We start from the raw sequence: 19,448 nt of genomic DNA on the forward strand, positions 1-19,448 counted from the left end.
TCCAGAGATTCTATCTGAACATGAAAACTGACTTGCATGTCTGCAACTGCTATGTAGTGTGTAGAAGAGTTTTCTGTGAGGAATAGTATGTAAAAACTGCAAATGTCTTCTCCATGCAGGAGCAAATTTCAGAGTTAAATCATGCATGTAATTAGAGGTGCATGGGCATCCCAGTGTTTCATTTGAATTTGAGTTGAGCTTTTGGGCATGTTCTATGTTAGGTGTGGGCAAACATTTCGGCAGGAGAGCTACATCATCTCTCTGACACTGTGTCGGGCGCTAGGGGAAAAATTAATTTACATTTCATTTATATTTCAAATTTACATAAATGAATATATTACAGAAATAACTTATATGAATGAATGAATTTTACTGAGCTTCTTTATAATATACATGAGAACTATAATACAGGCATGTAGAGAACCACATGAGAACTATGAACTGTTTGCCCCACATCTCTTGTACAGTGAAAACATACAGACCAAGTCAGAGACACATGGAGACATCAGTTGTTCAGGCGCAATGGGGGGGGGGATTAAAATAATGCCCAGGGAAAAGCAGAAAACACATGGAGTCTATAAAAGGCCTTGCTCTAATTCAGCTTACACCTCCTGTCTGGTGGCCATGTCTAGCAGTCACAGGCCAGTGCTAGCTCCAAAAGTCTCCGACCGGCCAGAGGCTCAGTAGAGACTGGGGGCTCCCTGTGGGTCAGATTGGGGGACCCCAAGGGCCGCAAATGGCCCTCATGTCAGGGTTTGCCCACCCCTGTTCTAAGTGAATATCTGCATAAGTTTATGCCTTTAAAATTTATCAGTTCACAACCAATCCTATTGGGCTTTAGTGCTGGTGAACAAGCATTCTACCAGCACTAACTGCTGCAAAACTGCCATAAAGCGCTTCCTAGCAGCACACTGAGTAGCATTTTTGGCATGGCTGCAATAGTGGGGGTGTGTGTGTGCTAGGAGGATAGGATTGGGCTCTCAGTTGCTTTCAAAATTGCAAATTTGCCCACAAAAGGTTAAACCTTTAAGCATGGAGTGCTGACAAAGTTTCACAAGGACTCAAATGAAATGAACATTTGTGAGAAGTTGATTTCATTCACAAAGGTTCAAAATTTTATATGCATCTTTGTTTTCATCTTGATTCTGCTCACAGATATTCAGCCAGGGGATTCAATAGTTTGAACTTCCATAGCATAATCCTGGTAGCATTTCTACACATAGCTCAGTGGTTCTCAAACTGGAGGTCTGGCCCACCAGTGGGTCATGACCCAAATTTTGGTTGGTCATGAAACTGTCAGGGCAGATTAGGCTATGTGCATCAAGAGTTAAAACAAGTTGCTGCTTGGGGAGAACTACTGCCCAGGCACCGTTATAGCCACAGAGGCTTGATCAACTGGTAAAGAGAAACTTTTTTTTAATTGGGTCCCAGTACTAAAAATTTTGGGAACCAGTGGCATAACTTGTATAAAGAGTCACCAACCAACATTTTCTTTTCCTTTTACTCAGAGTCCACTGGAACCTGGCCTAATTCAGCAGTACACATTTGCTCAGGGTAATTAATTAATTAATCAGGGGATTCATTTCGAACATTGCTAGCCTTTTGTTATTTGTGGCTGTTTCCCCTTCTGCAGAGTACTTCAACAAGCACCTGTAGACTGAAACGACTTTCCTAGGAGGATTGAAAAGACTGAAAACCACAGCTGAACAGTCCTGATATGTGATCATATTGCAAAAAAAGCAAAGACTTGTCATCACAGCAGGAATGTAGTAGGAACATGACTGGAAGAATTCAGGGAAAAAGAAGATCTCCTAATGAGTTACCTTCTCAGGCTGCGTCTCCGGACTTGATCTCCTCTTTACTTGTCTCTTCAGAGTAATGGTACTTGATGTTTCTCTGACCTATATGTTTTGAGGCAATATCATGACAAGCAGTAGCCATACATGTCCTGTACCGACGGTCAATGGACGTATGACTCATTACCCAACACCGCCCTACCCATTACTTTTTCCTCCTCTCATTGGTGGACTTTCGCTTTCAACTCTTCATGGTATTCAAGGGAACCCACCAACAAGTGGATGCAGCACTCCATCACCTGCAAGTAAGTACCAATTCCACATTCTTCATTCATTTCTGTAGTAGATATCAAGCAGGTTGGCTCATTTGTTTAAATTTCAAAATACTGTACAGAAAAAAAGTTTATATGTCTTGATTTTTTTTTTGCTTTGGTTTGAAGTTGTGCTTTTTTTCTGAATAGAACTTCTTAACCACTCAGTTAAGCAGATCCATAGGTTCTGAGACCGAGAAGATGTAATTTTGAGAAAATGAAATGTTTGCATGAACACAAATGAGCTTGCAGAATTTTCAAACATTAACTTTGTTCTTTGATTCCAAGTGTGTATTTTCTCAATGCCCATCACTTGGTGCCAAAAAATGGAGAGAAAGTTGAGGCATGTGCAGAGAAAGAGGCATTGGTTGGAGACTTCATTATGAAATATTCTTTCTACTATGCTGCAAAAGCAGAGAGCTTGGCAGATTACCATTTGTGCTTCTGGTGTAAATGCTTGAAGACTTGTATTGGCAACATTTGGAAGTATTTTTTTCAGCATCAGATCTTCAGCGTGTTTGGATTTTAATCCAGTCAAGTGCAGCAATAGCATTATTATAACTGACACTGATGGGTGCTCCTTCTGGGGCAGAAAGCTGGGATACAAATCCCTGGATAAATAAAATAAATAAATGCCAACCTTTGGAGCTTGGACTTAAGAAGTTTGCAGAAGGCAGTGCTGTGAATGAACTGCAACAACATTATTTGGAAATATGGTTTAAAAAAATATTGCATTCATTATTCTGAAAGAGAAAATATTTTCTAAGAGGTGTTTTCCTTCCCCAACTTTTGTCATTTCAGGGGAAAAAAATCCAGAAAAAACCAAAACATGCAAACAACCAAAACTTTTCTTTTATTGAATTGTTCCAGGTTTTTGTATTCTAGCCATGGTGCCCAATTCATGCTCAGTTGTGCAAATGTAAATCCAAGTAATGATGTTTATGTAAATTTCCTCTGTAGTGTGGCAGAAATGCATTTTGCCCATAGTCCCATTTTATGCAAAAGGCTACTATTATGAACCAAAATCAAAGGGCAACACTATGTTCATGAAACCACACTAGTTATCACTGTACAGTGCCACCTCCATATCCACAGGGGTTTTGTTCTGGAAACACACACATACCCCGGCGTATAGAGAAATCCATGGATACTGGGGTCACCATTTAAATACCTGTAAAGAAGGGGGGAAAGTGAGAAAACTGTTTGGAAACCACAAGGTTTCTAAGCTTCTGGGGGCTAAAAATAGCACTAATGACTCACTTCCGGCTCTATGGCAGTTCTTAGCTCCTCCCATGATTGCCCCAAAATGCATTTGTATAGCTCTATACAGTTTTCAGCACTAGATGGGGCTGAATACAATTCCATTCCATTGCTTTGTAATGCTATATAGCATTTAGCCACTAGATGGGTTAAATGCCAGAACTGCAGATACCGAGGTCGCACTGTGTAGATTACATGCAAAACTGATGCAGTTTAAAAACTGTTTTTACAAGTTCTCCTGTAAGACCCTCTTACCCTTTCTCAAATTAATTTATTTCAGAATCCTGAAAGTTGTGATATTTCATGTTATATTCCAAAGTTAAATGAGAGGATAGTCAAAATGTTACATGGTCACGTATGGAAGTAAGGAAAAAAAAACTACATTTGCAGAACCTCTAAAATGCAATCTAAAGGGTCAGACACATTTGAATATGTCTATGTGGATCCTTTTATTTTTCTAAATGGATATGATGACAAATGAGATTGGAACTGTGGTTGGTGGGAGTAGGGAGACATAAACATTTTTCCTCCATCTTCGTTCCAATCCAAATTGCACACTCACTGTGCTCTATTTATCTTAGTAAAGATGCTTCCGTTGGCACCTAAAAAGAAAGTTATTTTCTATATATTGTGGTCCCCGAGACATCTGGTGGGCCACTGTGAGATACAGGTAGCAGGACTAGAAGGGCCTTTGGCCTCATCCAAGTGGGGCTCTTATGCTCTGGATTAGAACTGATGTGTTAAAGTTCCCACATCACTGTGTTGATCTTGTTCATGCCCTATCCCAGTGGTTTACAAACTTTTTAGCACTGGGACCCACTTTTTAGGATGATAATCTGTCAGGACCCACTGGAGGTGATGTCATTAACCTGGAAGTGACATCATCAAGCAGGATGTTTTTAATATCGCCCCAAACAACAAAATTAAATCAATCTTAAGTAAATTAAAAGTTTATAATAAGTTCAAAAAATTATTTAAAATAAAGAACCCTCCTAACTCTCCCTAGAAGTTGCTGATTTGTTTAAAAATAATTCTCCAAACATCTCAAAGGCTGCAATCCTAGCCACACTTAACCAGGAGTAAGCCGCATATCATTGTTAAAACATATACATAGCAGCATGTTAAAATTGTATGCATGTATGCAGTCACATACAATGATAGCATCGAGTCTAATATTAAAAATAAAACACACATTGAAATGAATGGGGACCCACCTGAAATTGGCTTGCAGCCTACCTAGTGAGTCCTGACCTAGTTTGAGAAACACTGCCCTATCCATAAAAAATAAAAACATCAAGACATGCCTTCAACATAATACATGTTTTGACCATAAGGTGCGCAAATTGTCCTATTATGAACATTTGTGTCAATACACTATTTCTGTTTGTTTCATTTGATCTTCAAACTCTGTATTTTCTATGAATCTACCTGTTCAGTGTCTAAAATTTGGAATAAACCCTCTCTCTTTCCCTCAGGTCAGCAGTATCCTTATTAAAAGAAAGAGTAGCCCTATGATAACTCCAGTTATCTTTCAGACAAAAATAGTAGAAAGTTTATCACATGTTACTTCTGCTTTCAAAAGACAGAATGTTTTTTGTCAATTAATTTTACAGGCTTAAGTGGGCTACAGAAAGGATCTGTGGTAGAGATTTAGTTCCACTGATGATACTAATGGGTTTGACTTCTTAACCTCAACCTTTATGACTTGACTTCTGTTTTTATATCAGATTAACATTAGGAAAAAAAAACTTAATAATTATGAGGTTGGTCACAATGTTGTAAAGGTCAGTAGAAGGAAAAATATTACCTGTCCATAAAGGTGAACTATAAATGAATGCTGAAGTAATAAAAGAAACCTATGGCCAGATTGAACATTACTGTTCAGAATTATTGCTTTGCCAAGCAGCACACTAACAAAGGAAAGGGCCTGTATTAATCTCCCTCCTGGTTTATTCAACAGTGGGTACAGTGATGCAACACAGGTCTTCTGGAATGAGGATATTTCTAACAAGTCAGCCTTGCAAAAAAAGCACTAAAGAGACAAGTTGTCTTCCATTCTATCTGGTTGCAATTTGAAAAACACATAAAACCATGTTTTTAAATTGGAAATTGGTAAATAAAAAGAGGGGGGAAAACACACTGAAAGTAATTTGGTGCTAAATCCCTTAACAGCAAATGAAGTCATCAGGCACTATTTAAAGAGAGAAACTAAGGGTGCAATCCTAACCCCTTATGTCAGTGCTTTCCAGCACTGGCATAGCAGTGCCAATGGGACATGTGCTGCATCCTGCAGTTGGATGTCACTCACGGAGGCCTCCTCAAAGTAAGGGAATGCTTGTTCCCTTACCTCAGAGCTGCATTGTCCTTATGTCAGTGCTGGAAAGTGCTGGAAAGTGCTGGAAACCCTAAGGCGCGCTGGAAAGCACTGACATAAGGGGTTAGGATTGTGCCCTAAGAGATTTTGATGGAGCATTTTTCATGTTAAAAAAGATAGCCACAGCACAGCACTTGCCAATTTCAAATATGTTGATAGAATTCTGAAACAGGAAATAGTACCAGTGAAGTACATTGCACATGTGCACCATGATTTCAGGAAGAAGGTTGCTATCTTGTTCTCATTTACTTGGGAGTAAGTTCCATTGCAGTCAGATAGAGCTGCAGTTGCTGTATTACCAAACCTATACTACCAAGTGTATTAAGCAGGAGAAATTATTGCATTAAATCATTAGAATGATATCGTTAGATGTGTCAGATCCCAGTCCTACGGGCTGCCTTACAGCGGCAATCATTTTGGAGCCACAGCCGCGCATGGTGCACAGCTCCAGCCCGAAGGGCAGCAGTTGTCCCTGGGCACCAGTAAGTTGGTGTGGGTGGGAAGGGGAAGGAATAAGGGCACTCTTCGGCAGGAAATGTGGGAGGCGGTCAGGGAAGGAAGGGTGGATCCGAGCAGCGCCAGGATCCTATCCCCATCCCTTCACCTGCTCTGTCTCCCTTATGCTCCTTGGACTTACGCCAGCCATAGAGCTGGTGTAGGTCTAAGGAGACCCATCGCATATACGGGGCTTACACCAAGGTAAAGCAACTCGAGGAAGCCTCTGTGACTTTTCTCAGTGACTGGAAATTATTCATCCTTTACTTGTCTTTGAATTGTGTGGATTCACCGGTGGTAATTTTTCTTTAAAATATTTGACTTGGTGAATTTTATTGATTTTGAATTTTTAAACATCAGACTTGAGGTGTGAGATCATTTGCTGGCAGCAGCTTATGGACACCACTTCAATGCAAAGTTAATTGTATTGAATGCTGCTATGAGGCCTATTATGGGCACTTCCACCTCATCTGTCTATAGCACTAGTCAGTTGTGGCTTCTTTGTTTGCTGCCATGGGTAGAATTGCAACATTCCTTTCACATGGCAAACCCAGTAGACTTTCCTATCTATGCTCTACTTGGACATTAACTTCTGAAAAAGAGATGGAACAATACTAACAACAGTCTACACTGTAGTCATTGAGTTCCTGCGCTGCTGTTCTCATTCTTATGAGATTCTTCTGATTCTTCATGTTGAGGAATGTGGTGGTTTAAATGTGGGTGGACAATGTATGGATAATGGTGGCATGTGAACCACTGTTAAGGTTGAGTGCACAGTGGGTCAAAATCCCAGACTGAACACCCCATCTGGAAGTGCTCTATTATTAAAATAGGCTCTGGTGGTCTCTTCTGATCAAATGGATGAGCTTCAAGCATACTTGGCACTTCTCATTTTGAAATGGCTTTCTCATTCATTTTTAGTGGAAACTACCAATCTGCACAAAACATTTCATGATTCATTCAGATTATAGCCCCCATTGAAATGATTAGGTGATCCCTACGTATGTAACGTATCCATATGCACATTTCAGCACATTGTGTATAGCATTTATTAATAGTTAATTTTAACTGTGGGGTGGTTGTTTTACTGTTGTGCATATTCTACAGTTGGAATTTCAAGTGGCGCTCCTTTTCAAAGTTTTATTTAGAGTATGCCATTTCCTGCCTTGGCCAGGGATTCTATCTCTTCATGCATATTTAAGGAATAAGGAGTCTTGAGTTGCATCTGCTTATTTTCAACTGCTTATTAAACACGGCATCCTTAAATTTAAAGTGATAAAACAGTTACACAGTCAGTTGAGTCCTGAAGGAAAGGGGAAGACATTGCCATCTTCTTTGTCCTTGTCTCACTATTCCGACATGCAGAATAGGCTTGTGTCGGTAGTATTCATAAATGATTTACAAAAGTAATTTCTGTGTAATAGCTTAGGATTTCAAGTTTTTATGATGCTGCCAGATGTGCTATCAAACATAATTATCTGGTTCAAAAAACATGTGATAAATCCTGTCACTGTAACTCCCCTGAAGCAAACACATGCTTCATTCTCCCCTCTAGGAAAGTTATTATATATATTTGTTTTTTTCTCATTTTTATACTGCCCTTCCTCCAAGGAGCTCAGGGTGGTGCAGATAGTTCCTTCCCTCCTTCTTTCCTCACAACTGTCCTGCCAGGTTAGTTAGGCTGAGAGATAGTGACTGGCCCATGGTCACCCAGGAAGCTTCTTGGCTGAGTGGGGATTTGAACCTGGATTATTAAACCACCACATCATCCTGTATCTGATACTCATAGTCATCATCATTCTGCTAGTGCCTGTTTATAACTAGACCAGGGTTTCCTCAAACTCAGTAATTCAACGCCACCAAAATGGTCCCAATCCAATGAACACAGCCTCTAAGAAACACCCAAGAAGGAAGTCCCGTCCTCCAAGCTGACTAATGTGTTGAGCCCTATGGAAAGCAAAACTAAGCCACACGTTAATGTTTACTCATGAGTAAGCAGCCATACTTCGACTCATGTGGAAAATCAGGTGAAGGGGAGTGCAAGGCTACCAGAATGGTCCCAATTCTATGCATGTGGAGCTCAATAAGTACTCCAGGAGGCAGCCCCCTCCCACCATAGTACAGTAAGAAGAGCCTTGAGCTGGTAAGACTTCTTTTCTTTTCTAGTCTTGTAAAGCTAGGTGGCTTCTGATAGTGTGTAATTTTAAAGTTTCATGGCAAATAGGTTTGGAAGCACTGCTTGATTGGAAAGTGTTGTCTTTTACAGATTCTTCTCCCCCTCCCCCCAGTGAAGTCTCATTTCCTCTCCACATCTTTCTGGGTTTTTAATGCTGTTTAGAGGGAAGCGTTGCCTCTAAATCCAGCCCAAACAAAAAACATCAATTTAAAATTGATTTTGTCCCAAATCACACTGAACTGGCTTAAATATAAGAACTTAAATTGAACTGGACATGCTGAAAAATCTTACTGTGCTTTTTTTTTCCCGGGGGGGGGGGGGTTGAGGTTTTTGCAGGCAGGCTGCAGAGAGAATTCACTTGGTGGAACAGGGATGGTTTCCCCGTTCTCCCCTTATTTGTTTTACTTTATTTCTAATTATCCTTTTTCGTTTATTCAGTAATTTATAGTCTGCCTTTCTAGAGAAAATGACATAATTTCAGTGCTTGCCACCTTCTCAGGAAGCACTTCTTGCTTGATGTCACTTCTGGCCATGACATCACTTTCAGGTCAATGACATTACTTCCGGGGGGTCCTGGACAGATTGTCATTCTAAAAAGTGGATTCCGGTGCTAAAAGTTTGAGAACCACTGCATTAGACCTTTAGGAATGCCCAAAGAGACCAGGGTGCTTAACTTCCAGTCCAATCCTATCTTCTGACTAGTCAAAAAAGAGTACGGAATCGGTATCCTGGCTGCACCATTTGGTTTTTTAAAACTGGTAGAAGCAATCCAGAGAATCCTAGGTGCAGTTTTTGGTCCAAGGAAAGATAGGGTTGGTGCTTCTGTATATATACTTCTCCAGGCTGCTCAGAATTATCCCAGCTGCATTCCACAATTTGAAGAAGAAAATAGATGAAGGGACTCTATCACACTTTGCCCTTCCTGGCTGGGGCAGTGTTGAATGAAGGAAAGCTGTTGGAAAGAGGGTCAAGTTCTCACACAGGACAGTTTCTACTCAAACTCTACTCAAACTCAAACTCTAGACAAATATACAAGCACCAATTGTATCTCTGTCGTAAAAGTATAGCATGCAAAGACTAAAAATATCCCTGTTTCCAAGGTGGAATCAAACACTCCCGGATTTTGTACATCTCTGTGTGTCTGACTTGGAAAAAGACACACGTTTTCATTTAGCATCATCACATGGAAAGAATGCATTTTCTACATGGAAAGAATGTCTGTATGCAAAACAGAAACTATTGCATAGATTGTTACATTTTGAGGATCACACATATGCCTTTTTCAATGGGTATGTACATTTTCAGTGAGTGCCACACGTTACATTAGAACTTCAAGCTTTATCTTTTACACACAAGTTATTTCCATCTAGAAAATTCATCATGCTTGAAGTGGCCTTAATAAAGTGATGTCTCCTTGCTAGTCAGGCACAGATGTGGCAAGGATCCAGGACCATTATGTAGGAAATGCATAACATTGGAATGTGCTTTAATACAGCAGCCTCAGGACCAAGATTTGTTAGTAGTAAAATTAAAACATCCTCTTTGAATAGTTAACTATATTGCATGGGTAATATAATGGCCCAGTTAGCTGTGCAAAAATATCAGTTTAAAGGAAATATAAAAGATAATGCATTTTACATCTGCTGCTCTACTTAACGTAGAGCCCACAGACCAGTTGAAATGAACATCTGTTGCAAGTACTTGAAAAGGCTATGCTAGACAGGTTTAGTTGTGGTAAGATTATTAAAGTGTGAATTTCAAAACCAGTGATGAGTCACCTTGGAATAAGGCTGACGTTCTGGCTCCTCAAAGAGGCTGAGACTGACAGATAGCCTAGAGATGCCACCCAGGCAAGAGGGGGAACCCAGTAAGATCTTAACCATCCCAGGGCCAGATCCAGGGTTAGGATAGTTCTGCTCCCATGCGGCTCATTCTAGTAGACCTGGGCACCAGGACATTCCAGACAGTTGCATCTGCCCAGACATCCTGTTACGCTGCCTTCTGGGTACCAAGTAACAGATACAATGTCCCTGATGTGCAGGTTTACTAGGAGAATGAGCATTGTGGGAGTAGACAGGAACTGCATTTTCGGAGGACCGTGGCCACAACTTAGAGTGCTGCTGCTTTAGAGGACACCTCTGAGGCTCCTCTAGCCAGTTTCTAGCAAACAACAAGGTAGGAACTCAAAGGGACTATCTCTCTTCCTGGCAGACCATCTCAGGGTGAGCGTGGTGGCAGGAAGTGGACACTGAGCTGTTGGTTCCAATCAGATTGTAATACAAATGGATCAACCAAGAATAAAATGAAGTTCTCTGTACTTACTGATCTCCAGAGGTTTGCAGACGTTAGATGCTGTCAAAAACATAAACCAGCCCCCCCCCAAAGGGGAGAAGACCCAAAGTACATTGCCTCCTAAAGAACCTAAGAGTTAAAGAGAGGGAAAGAGTCATAGAGAGGATTCATAATGCTTAGAACACTCATTTCCTGCCCAGAACTGAGGCAGGACGAAGCAGGAGAAAGGCAGTGCATTTGAATTGCCCTGGATTACTGATTGTGTGGAAATGGGGAAGAGATAGTATAAATCAGGAAAATGGGAAAACAGTGACTGCTGCATCCGAACAGTGTGTGCCTGGGTATGATTTCTGTGAATGTGCAGGCCAGTGAATGTACTGTCAGGAAGGTGTGAACAATAAGTTGTGAACATTTCAGTGGGGAAGAGGGAAAAAGGTTCCTACCAAACAATGCAGCCTAATTGTTTGATCCAGAGTATGTTTATGGCGAAGTAAGCCCCATGGAATCCCATGGAACTTCATGCAAGGGAGATGTGGATTCCCAAAACAGCCTGCTGCAGACTGAGCGTGCTCAGTGGACCCCAGCAGCCACAGTTGGTTGAGGTGGAGGAGCAGGGAGAATTGAGCCTTTAACAGCTGGAGATGCATGATTTAGGGGTGAGGAGAGGCAACATTTATATCTGTAATTTTATTTGAAAGAAAATGCAGCTCTTATATTGACGCTTTCCAGATAGCACTGCCCTTCAACAACATTGAACTCGCTGATGAATTCCTGCAGGAATGTGGGCACATTAAATGAGTCACAGTCACTTCCCATGTCCTCGAAGGAGTTTGGCATCTTGTAGGATCTGGAATCAAGTGAGCTATTGCTCTAATAATGTTTCACAATAATGCATCGCTGATGTGACATGCCATTCTAATGATGCATTAGAGTAATGTATCATCCAGAAGCCAAACTAGTAATGCTTTTCTCTATCTAATGAAGAAAGCATCGAGCAATTGATGTGCTACACTTGAAGGATAACATCAGGCAGACTACAACATAATAGAAAAGATGGATATAGTTTGTCAGTTCTTTAAATGGCTCCCTGTGTGCTCACTCCACCCAATGACTTTGTTGTGGCGTTCCCTGCGGTGGTTTGCTCTCTCTTGGTGGCTTAAACAAAATGCAGACAAAGACATATGGATAAAGATTTTCTTCACAAATAGTTTCTTTGAGCTGATGGCTGCAAATCTGTGGCAAGGACACCTAGCCTAGGAGGAGGGAGAATGATGAAGGATAGTTGTACTCATCTTCAGATAATGTTGTACCCTGTTGGTTATCTGCTCCTGTAATTGTTGTAGCACTGACTGCCACAACGTTTTTCTAGGCCAGGCTGTAAGAACTCGCCAACTTGGTACTGGGCACTATGGGATTCAGACCAGCAGCCCTGCAGGTCAGATGCTGATTCCCTTGACCACCGGGGCTTCTAGCAGTTAGCATTTGCATATTACAACCTGTACTCTTCTTTGCCTGGGAAGTAATAAAAACATAAGTACCTTGTTGGATCAGGTCAAAGGCCAACCTAGTCTAGCTCCCTGTATCTCACAGTGGTTCACTAGGTGCCTCAGGGAGCACACAAGACACGGCACCTGCATCCTGTTGCCATTCCCTTGCATCTGGCATTCTGAGGGTAGCCTCCTTCTAAAAGGTTGCACACACCCATCAAGGCTTGTGATGGACTTTTCCTTCATAAATCTGTCCAATCCCCTTTTAAAGGCATCTAGGTCAAATGCTATCACCACATTCTGTGGCAAGGAGACAGATTCTCTGGCGATTAATCCACAGATTGAGATTAAGTAGCAGGGTAAAGAAATTTCCTTTTGTCTGTTCTAATTCTCCTGATTTGCAATTTTAATAGATGTCCCCTGGTTCTGGTGTCAGAACTAGAATCTCTGCCAGTCTTGTTGCCACAGATTAATAGAGAGCTCCCAGATTGACTTCTGTCCCTCAGTCTAGGTAGTTTGCCAGGCTCTGCTGTCAAGACAGTCCCGGTTGACCTTCTGCCATGCTTGCTTGATTCTGCTTGCTGGCTTCCTAAAGTATTCGCCTGGAGCAAGTGCCTACTACACCTCTGAAGGTGACTATCTTTTTTTAAAGATAAATGTTCTTTCCATATCTCATATTAGTGCAAGGCTATGTTGCTTTTAGCAACTATGGGCCCACTTTGAGCCACACAGAGGTTCATGAGAGGCAGTGGTACTGCTGTTCCAAATGCATTTGTGTGGCATTGTGGTGCTACTATTGAACTTCTCCCCCCCCCCCCTTCTGAGATGGAGTACAGGATTTTGTGCCCAGAAGCAGAGGGGATGATGAGAAGCAGTAGTGGAGTATGAAGTGTACAAAGTCAAAATGTACAATAGAGACATTTTGCACAGTCATCTCCCTCCAATTGGCCTCTCAGTTTACCCCTTCCTTGACCACGTAGCCCATGTTCCCATCCTGAACTTTGGCCAAATGATGACAAGTTTATCTCTTAGCTGGTTGTCTGTCAATCAGCAGTGCTGGTCATTACTTGCCAGCTCTCTTTATGGGAGCCAAGGGGCAGAAGTCCCCCAGAGTCAGCATCAGTGCTTTGTAAATGGAAAACTATATTATGTAATTTTAAAAACCCAAAATTCTTTGAAAAAAATTAAACTTCTTCATTTAAGGGATGATATATTTAGTATATCCTGTTTATAAGAGACTGTTGGGTTATTTGGCATTTGGTTGAGTACGATGTGGTATAGACTGGCTGTCTGGAAGGAAACTGGAATTGCATTTGGCGTTAATGAAGATGATGGTAAATCACGACGTATATCCTGCATTTTCCTAATGCCTGTTTTGAGTAATAACTCTAGTGGTGTCAGGGACTAATTATGCAGGAGGTCTGGTCTAGAGGGTAGAGCCTCCGTCTGCCTGAAGATAACATCCACAAGGTCGCCAGTTCGAGGCCACCGGCACCGTGCGACCTTGGAGCAGCTGACAAGCTGAAGCCGAGCAATTCCATCTGCTCTGAGCGTGGGAGGATGGAGGCCAGAATGTGAAGCCAGATCGGAACGAAACACCTTGAATGTAGTCGTTCTTGAAAGAAAGAACCTTCTTTGAAATTGTAAAAATCCCTATTTAATAGGGATTTAATAAAGCCTGCCTATGTAAACCGCCTTGAATAAAGTCTTGAATAAAGACCAAGAAAGGCGGTATATAAATACCTGGTGGTTGTTGTTGTTGTTGTTGTTGTTGTTATGCGACCTCCAGAGAACTCAGAATTGTGACAGGAACTGCGGAACGTTGCCAAACGCTTGATTCACGTTTTATGCTCTGTTCTCTTGTGACTTTGCCTGTGACTTTGAATCACAGCGGTTTTCTGTATCCAAGGATGAGGAGTGCATATTGAGACAATTTTTACTTCAAATCTATGACTCTTTCGATCTCCGTTAGTAGTAATATCAAATTTCAATACCACTCTTCTTACAAAGGCAGCATCCATGGCTCCCCCACCCCATTTAATCCTTATAAGAATAAGTTTGGACTGTGCCCCTCCTTCCCACAGTGGCCACAGAACCCCCAACTGCTCCATGAGCAAGAAGAGAAGAAACGAGCAAGGCATTTCCCTTTCTCCTATTTTCTTGTCCTTCTTCCCATTTTTTGGTTTCATGCATTGGGAGCCTTGTTGGATGAAAGATGGGGTACAGATGCTGTAAATCAGTAAGAACCATGTGAGGTACCTTAAGCTGAGAGAGAGAGATGCTGACATAAGGTCATCTGGTGCAGCTGTCTTCAAGACAGTCAAGTCAACTGTCAATTAGCAACAAGTCAATTAGCAAGTCAACTCACATGCTAATCTGCAGCATAGAGACCCACCCATAAAAACTAGCTTGCTGGAGGGGCAGGTAAGTAAGTGGTCATGCTGCCATGGTTTTTCTTCCTCCTCCTTTTTCTTTCCACTGGTGGCCAGTCAGTGTGCGCTGCTTCTGTATTTCTTCCAACCCAATTGTAAGGAAAGGAAAGGAAAGGCAGGGGTTGGCATGTCAACAAGATGGGAGCGCAACATGCTGCTAGATCCTAACTCTCTCTTTGCTGATGCTGCACTCCTTGGTTCTGTGCCAGCAAAATAGCTGGTGGAGAACAAGGAGACTCATAGGACAAGTGGAGGCTTTCCCCAGGGTAGGGGAATAAACGCTCCCTTACCCTGAGGAGACCTCTGCTACTGCCCCCCACAGAATGCAATTTGCATCTCCACACGTGCACTGTCACAAATGTGCTGAAAGGCACGTCTGCAGCCCTCAGTACCGGTCCAGTGCTGATGCTAGCTCAGTGCCGACTGGCACTGGGCTAGCAATGGTGGACCACTTCCGCTCCACCACTCAGCAGTTGTCTGAATTGCTGGGTGGCGGAGAGGTAGGTGGGAAAGTGACGTTCTGGGGTGGGGAGAGGGCTGGAAGGAGGCATGCCGGGGGGAGGGAGCAGGGTGAGAGGGAGGCAGGTCTTCGCTCCACCGGATCCTGAGATTCCATGTTGGGCTACTGGCCCGACATGGAAACTCTTGATTCTACTCCAACCCTTGGGTCGCCATAGAATTGAGTAGCCTCATTGTGGGGCTACTTTCCTTACCCAAGGGAAGGGGACCAAAGCCCCCTTCTCCCAAGGAGCTGCCGGCACTGCCCGGGTTGCACACAGGATGCAGCTGTAGCCATTTTTGGCAACTTTGCAGCCCCGTGCACTGACAGCTAAGGTTTGTGCTGCCCAACAGTACTGAACTAGTTAGATAACATCACATAAGAGACAGCTTGACAACAACTATCAATTTTCCTTGCAATGTATAGCCACAAGATAGACTTGAGGGTGCTCTGGGATGCATTCATTTGTAAAGGTCAACAATAAGACCCAACAGACATGGCTGGTCCTCTGCATGCTGTCTATCCAAGGGCATGCCATGAAATTTTCTGCAGTGCAAAAGGGTGTTCTGCAAAAGACAACTAGGGTGCCTTCCGCAGCTAGGCAAGAGAACATAAGAAGCGCCCTGCTAGATCAGGCCAAAGGCCCATCTAGTCCAGCTTCCTGTATCTCACAGCGGCCCACCAAATGCCCTAGGGATCACACAAGACAACAGACACAATCTGCGTCCTGGTGCCTTCCCCTGCATCTGGCAATCAGAGGCAGCCTGCCTGTAAAACCAAGAGCCTACTACCAACATACCTACTATGACTTTTAACCCATAATGAATGTTTCCTCCAGAAATTTGTCCAATCCCCTCATAAAGGCATCCAGGCAAAATGCCATCACTTTGGAAACAGAAAATTTCTGCGGGGGGGGGGGGGGGATATATCACTAAACTAACATGAACTGTTCCTATCTAGACACAATATAGATATTCTAGAAAGACAAGCATTTGCTAAAATCCTTGGAAGAGTCGATGGAAACCAGTATCATCTTTTTGTCATGCCCTGATACGCTACTATGCTTTATGTCCTTCTACATCATTTTCTGCTGTGACTCAGGCACAGCATGACACATTAGGAATCTAATCTGATGTGACATGTTCAATAACAGCACTACTAAAAGCATATAGTTTAGAGTTTGGTGGAAAGCTTCCATTCATGGATAATTCACTCTCCATCCTTCTGTGCTATAAGATCTAACTCAGCCTTCTGAATGCTTAAAATATATCATCATGCTGAAAATCATAATCTTTTCCATGCATGGCTTCCATGAATAGTCTCAGTTGCCTCGTATTGTATTTTCCTTCAGTTCAGCAGGTGGAACTTCAGAATGGCAAGTTAATGAAAATTTGGTAAGGTGATGTTTGTTTAGGATGTTGTTTTTTGTGTGTGTGCAGGGAAACATATGCAAGGAACTTGTGCAACTTGTGCACGGAAACCATTACCTGGGAATGATGATATTGGAGTACACATATTATGACTTTATGTGCATAGGAATTAAGTGATGACCATAGTAATTCCTTGCAAAGACCGGAGTTTAGGACAATGCAAGAAGTTGGTCCAGTTTTAATGTAAAGTTTCTGTCTGCAAAAGGAGTACAAAACAGGTATAACATAAACTTCTTGACCTATTGGAAGGAGATTTTTTTTTCCTCCAAAAAGTTAAAACAGAGCCTTCCATGGTTAGAAAATAAAATACTTTTGCTAATAATAGACACCATTGGCTTCCTTCAGTCTCGAAAGACTATGGTATCTTGCTCTGAATGGTGGTTCTGGAACAGCGTCTAGTGTGGCTGAAAAGGCCAATTCAGGAGTGACAATCCCTTCCACACTGGGAGCAAATGTAATCTGTCCCTGGTCTGTCTCCCTTGCTATGGACCTTCTTTCTTTGCCTCTTTGCCTTAGTCTGTTGGGCAAGTGTCTCTTCAAACTGGGAGAGGCCATGCTGCACAGCCTGCCTCCAAGCGGGACTCTCAGAGGTCAAGGTTTCCCATCTGTTGAGGTCTATTTCTAAAGCCTTCAGATCCCTCTTGGAGATATCCTTATATTGCAGCTGTGGACTACCTGTAGGGCGCTTTCCCTGCACTAGTTCTCCAAAGAGGAGATCTTTTGGGATACAACCATCGCCCATTCTCACGACATGACCAAGCCAACGCAGGAGTCTTTGTTTCAGCAGTGTATACATGCTAAGGATTCTAGCTTGTTCCAGGACTGTGTTGTTTGGAACTTTGTCCTGCCAGGTGATGCTGAGGATGCGCCGGAGGCAGTGCATGTGGAAAGTGTTCAGCTTCCTCTCCTGTCGTGTGCAAAGAGTCCAGGACTCACTGCAGTACAGAAGTGTACTCAAGACGCAAGCTCTGTAGACCTGGATCTTGGTATGTTCCGTCAGCTTCTTGTTGGACCATACTCTCTTTGTGAACCTGGAAAACGTGGTAGCTGCTTTACCAATGTGCTTATTTAGCTCAGTATCGAGAAAAAAAAAAGTGTTGGAGATCATTGAGCCAAGGTACAAAGTCATGGACAACCTTCAGTTCATGCGCAGAGATTGCAATGCAGGGAGGTGAGTCCACATCCTGAACCATGACCTGAATAGACACCATCACCTGCAATTTTGGGCAGCAGTGTGTACTTTCATAGTTGCTTATTGGTGAATTTTGTGCCCTTAAAGTAGCATATTTGAATGGCCCCTACATCTAAAAGATATGGGTAATCCAATCCAAATCACAGATTAACAGGAGAATACAGCATGCAGACACATAAGCACGTGCACAGGATATGGTGAAGGGCAGCAGAAGGCAATCTGTTGATGAAGGACTAGCTTATACAAGATGTGTTTTTTTTCTTTGTACATTGGCAGTCAGGACTGGAGTAATGGGGAAAAGGTAGCAGGGCTATAATGAAATATACATGCCCCTTCTCCCAACACCCATCTGTGCTAACCAAATAATTTCCCTCTCTGAAGTCTTCTTAAAACACTAGTGGGGTGGGCATCTTTCTTAAAAGGTAAGGGAGGCAAAGTCCTTCTGCCCCCCTCCTCCAATAATGCAAGCACTAGCACAATAATTCAGGCTAGCATGCATTTGTAGAGAAAAAAAATATATGGTTATGTGGAAGCATCTTGCAAAAATTGCTTTTCTTCCTTTCATAATCATATAATTAAAAACATATTTCTGCCATTCTATAATAGTAATAACAGCAGCAGCATTTATTATTAGTTAAACTAACACCATATTTATATACGTTTTTAAAGAACAAAGGTGGTAAAGCTATTTACATTGCAAAATAAATGGGAAAAAATGGTTCCCTGTCCCAAAAGGACTCGCAGTCTGAAAAAAGACACGAGAGGGACACTAGCAGAAAAACAACTGATAGACACTATTCTGAGATTAATAGGGACACTTTCTCTCACCCTGTTAAATATACCAGATGTACCACTTAAAAGGTAACCATTGGCAAAGGATCCACCAACTGTGTGTATTATTCCCACAACACAGCATAATTTAAAGGTAGTTTGCTTTTGTTTCAGATTTATTCTCCATTATTTTAAAAATGTGAACATATAATCACTGCAGTTTTCCTTGCAATGGCTGGAATTGTAGATTTGCAACCTTCTATTCCAGTTGACAAATTTGGGTGGAGAAGGAGGTTGGCTGCTCTAATTGTCATCATTCAAAGGCTTTCTCTGTTTTAACTACTACTCTGTGCAATCAGCTGTCTTCTACAGTGGGTCTTTGTTCAAATCATTAAATGGGAAGTTTAAGATTAATTCCCTGAGAGGTCAAGAGGAGAAGGATAAATAACCAGCCCTGCTCAGTGTTCTTTCTTAATGGCTTCAGCACAGTGTGAAAGAGAAAACAATTTTGACAAAAGATGTAACTGATTGCTTAGGTGTGAATGATCAGTCAAAAATGTAGCTTATCCTCACTCAGAAGATGCTTCTTAATGGAGTGAACTATGGTTTGTTATATGAAGAGAGCAGGGCTTGTTAATAGGGAGTTAAAACAACACCCTTCAAGAGTTTTCGAGGCCTAAAGTGTGGCGGCGGAAGACGTTAGTAGTCAGATGAGACAGGGCTGTCCAAAACCTGGAGAGATGGGGATTTTGTTTTTAAGTTTTAAGGGTGGCCAAACCTAGTCTGATGAGATGGGTAAGAAGTTGACAGACTATGGCAGATCTGGGTTCAAATCCCCACATAGCAGTGAAGCTTTCTGGGTGAGCAAAGCCAATTACTGCTTCTGAATCACTGTGTTTGAGTTCTTACAAGAATAATATGTGCAAAACTGTT

At 42.1% G+C, this 19,448-nt stretch overlaps 1 protein-coding gene across 1 annotated transcript in view; it reads left to right on the plus strand.

Annotated features, from left to right (window-relative positions):
• The first annotated feature begins 1,923 nt into the window (after positions 1-1,923).
• Positions 1,924-19,448, plus strand: part of RARB (retinoic acid receptor beta) — a 237,221-nt gene continuing 219,696 nt past the window's right edge. Inside the window, exon 1 of the mRNA XM_066627897.1 lies at positions 1,924-2,101. Coding sequence (XP_066483994.1) covers positions 1,924-2,101 — 178 coding nt within the window. The remainder of the gene's footprint in view (positions 2,102-19,448) is intronic.

Source organism: Tiliqua scincoides, chromosome 5 (genome assembly GCF_035046505.1).
Source record: "Tiliqua scincoides isolate rTilSci1 chromosome 5, rTilSci1.hap2, whole genome shotgun sequence".
Lineage (NCBI taxonomy): Eukaryota > Metazoa > Chordata > Lepidosauria > Squamata > Scincidae > Tiliqua > Tiliqua scincoides.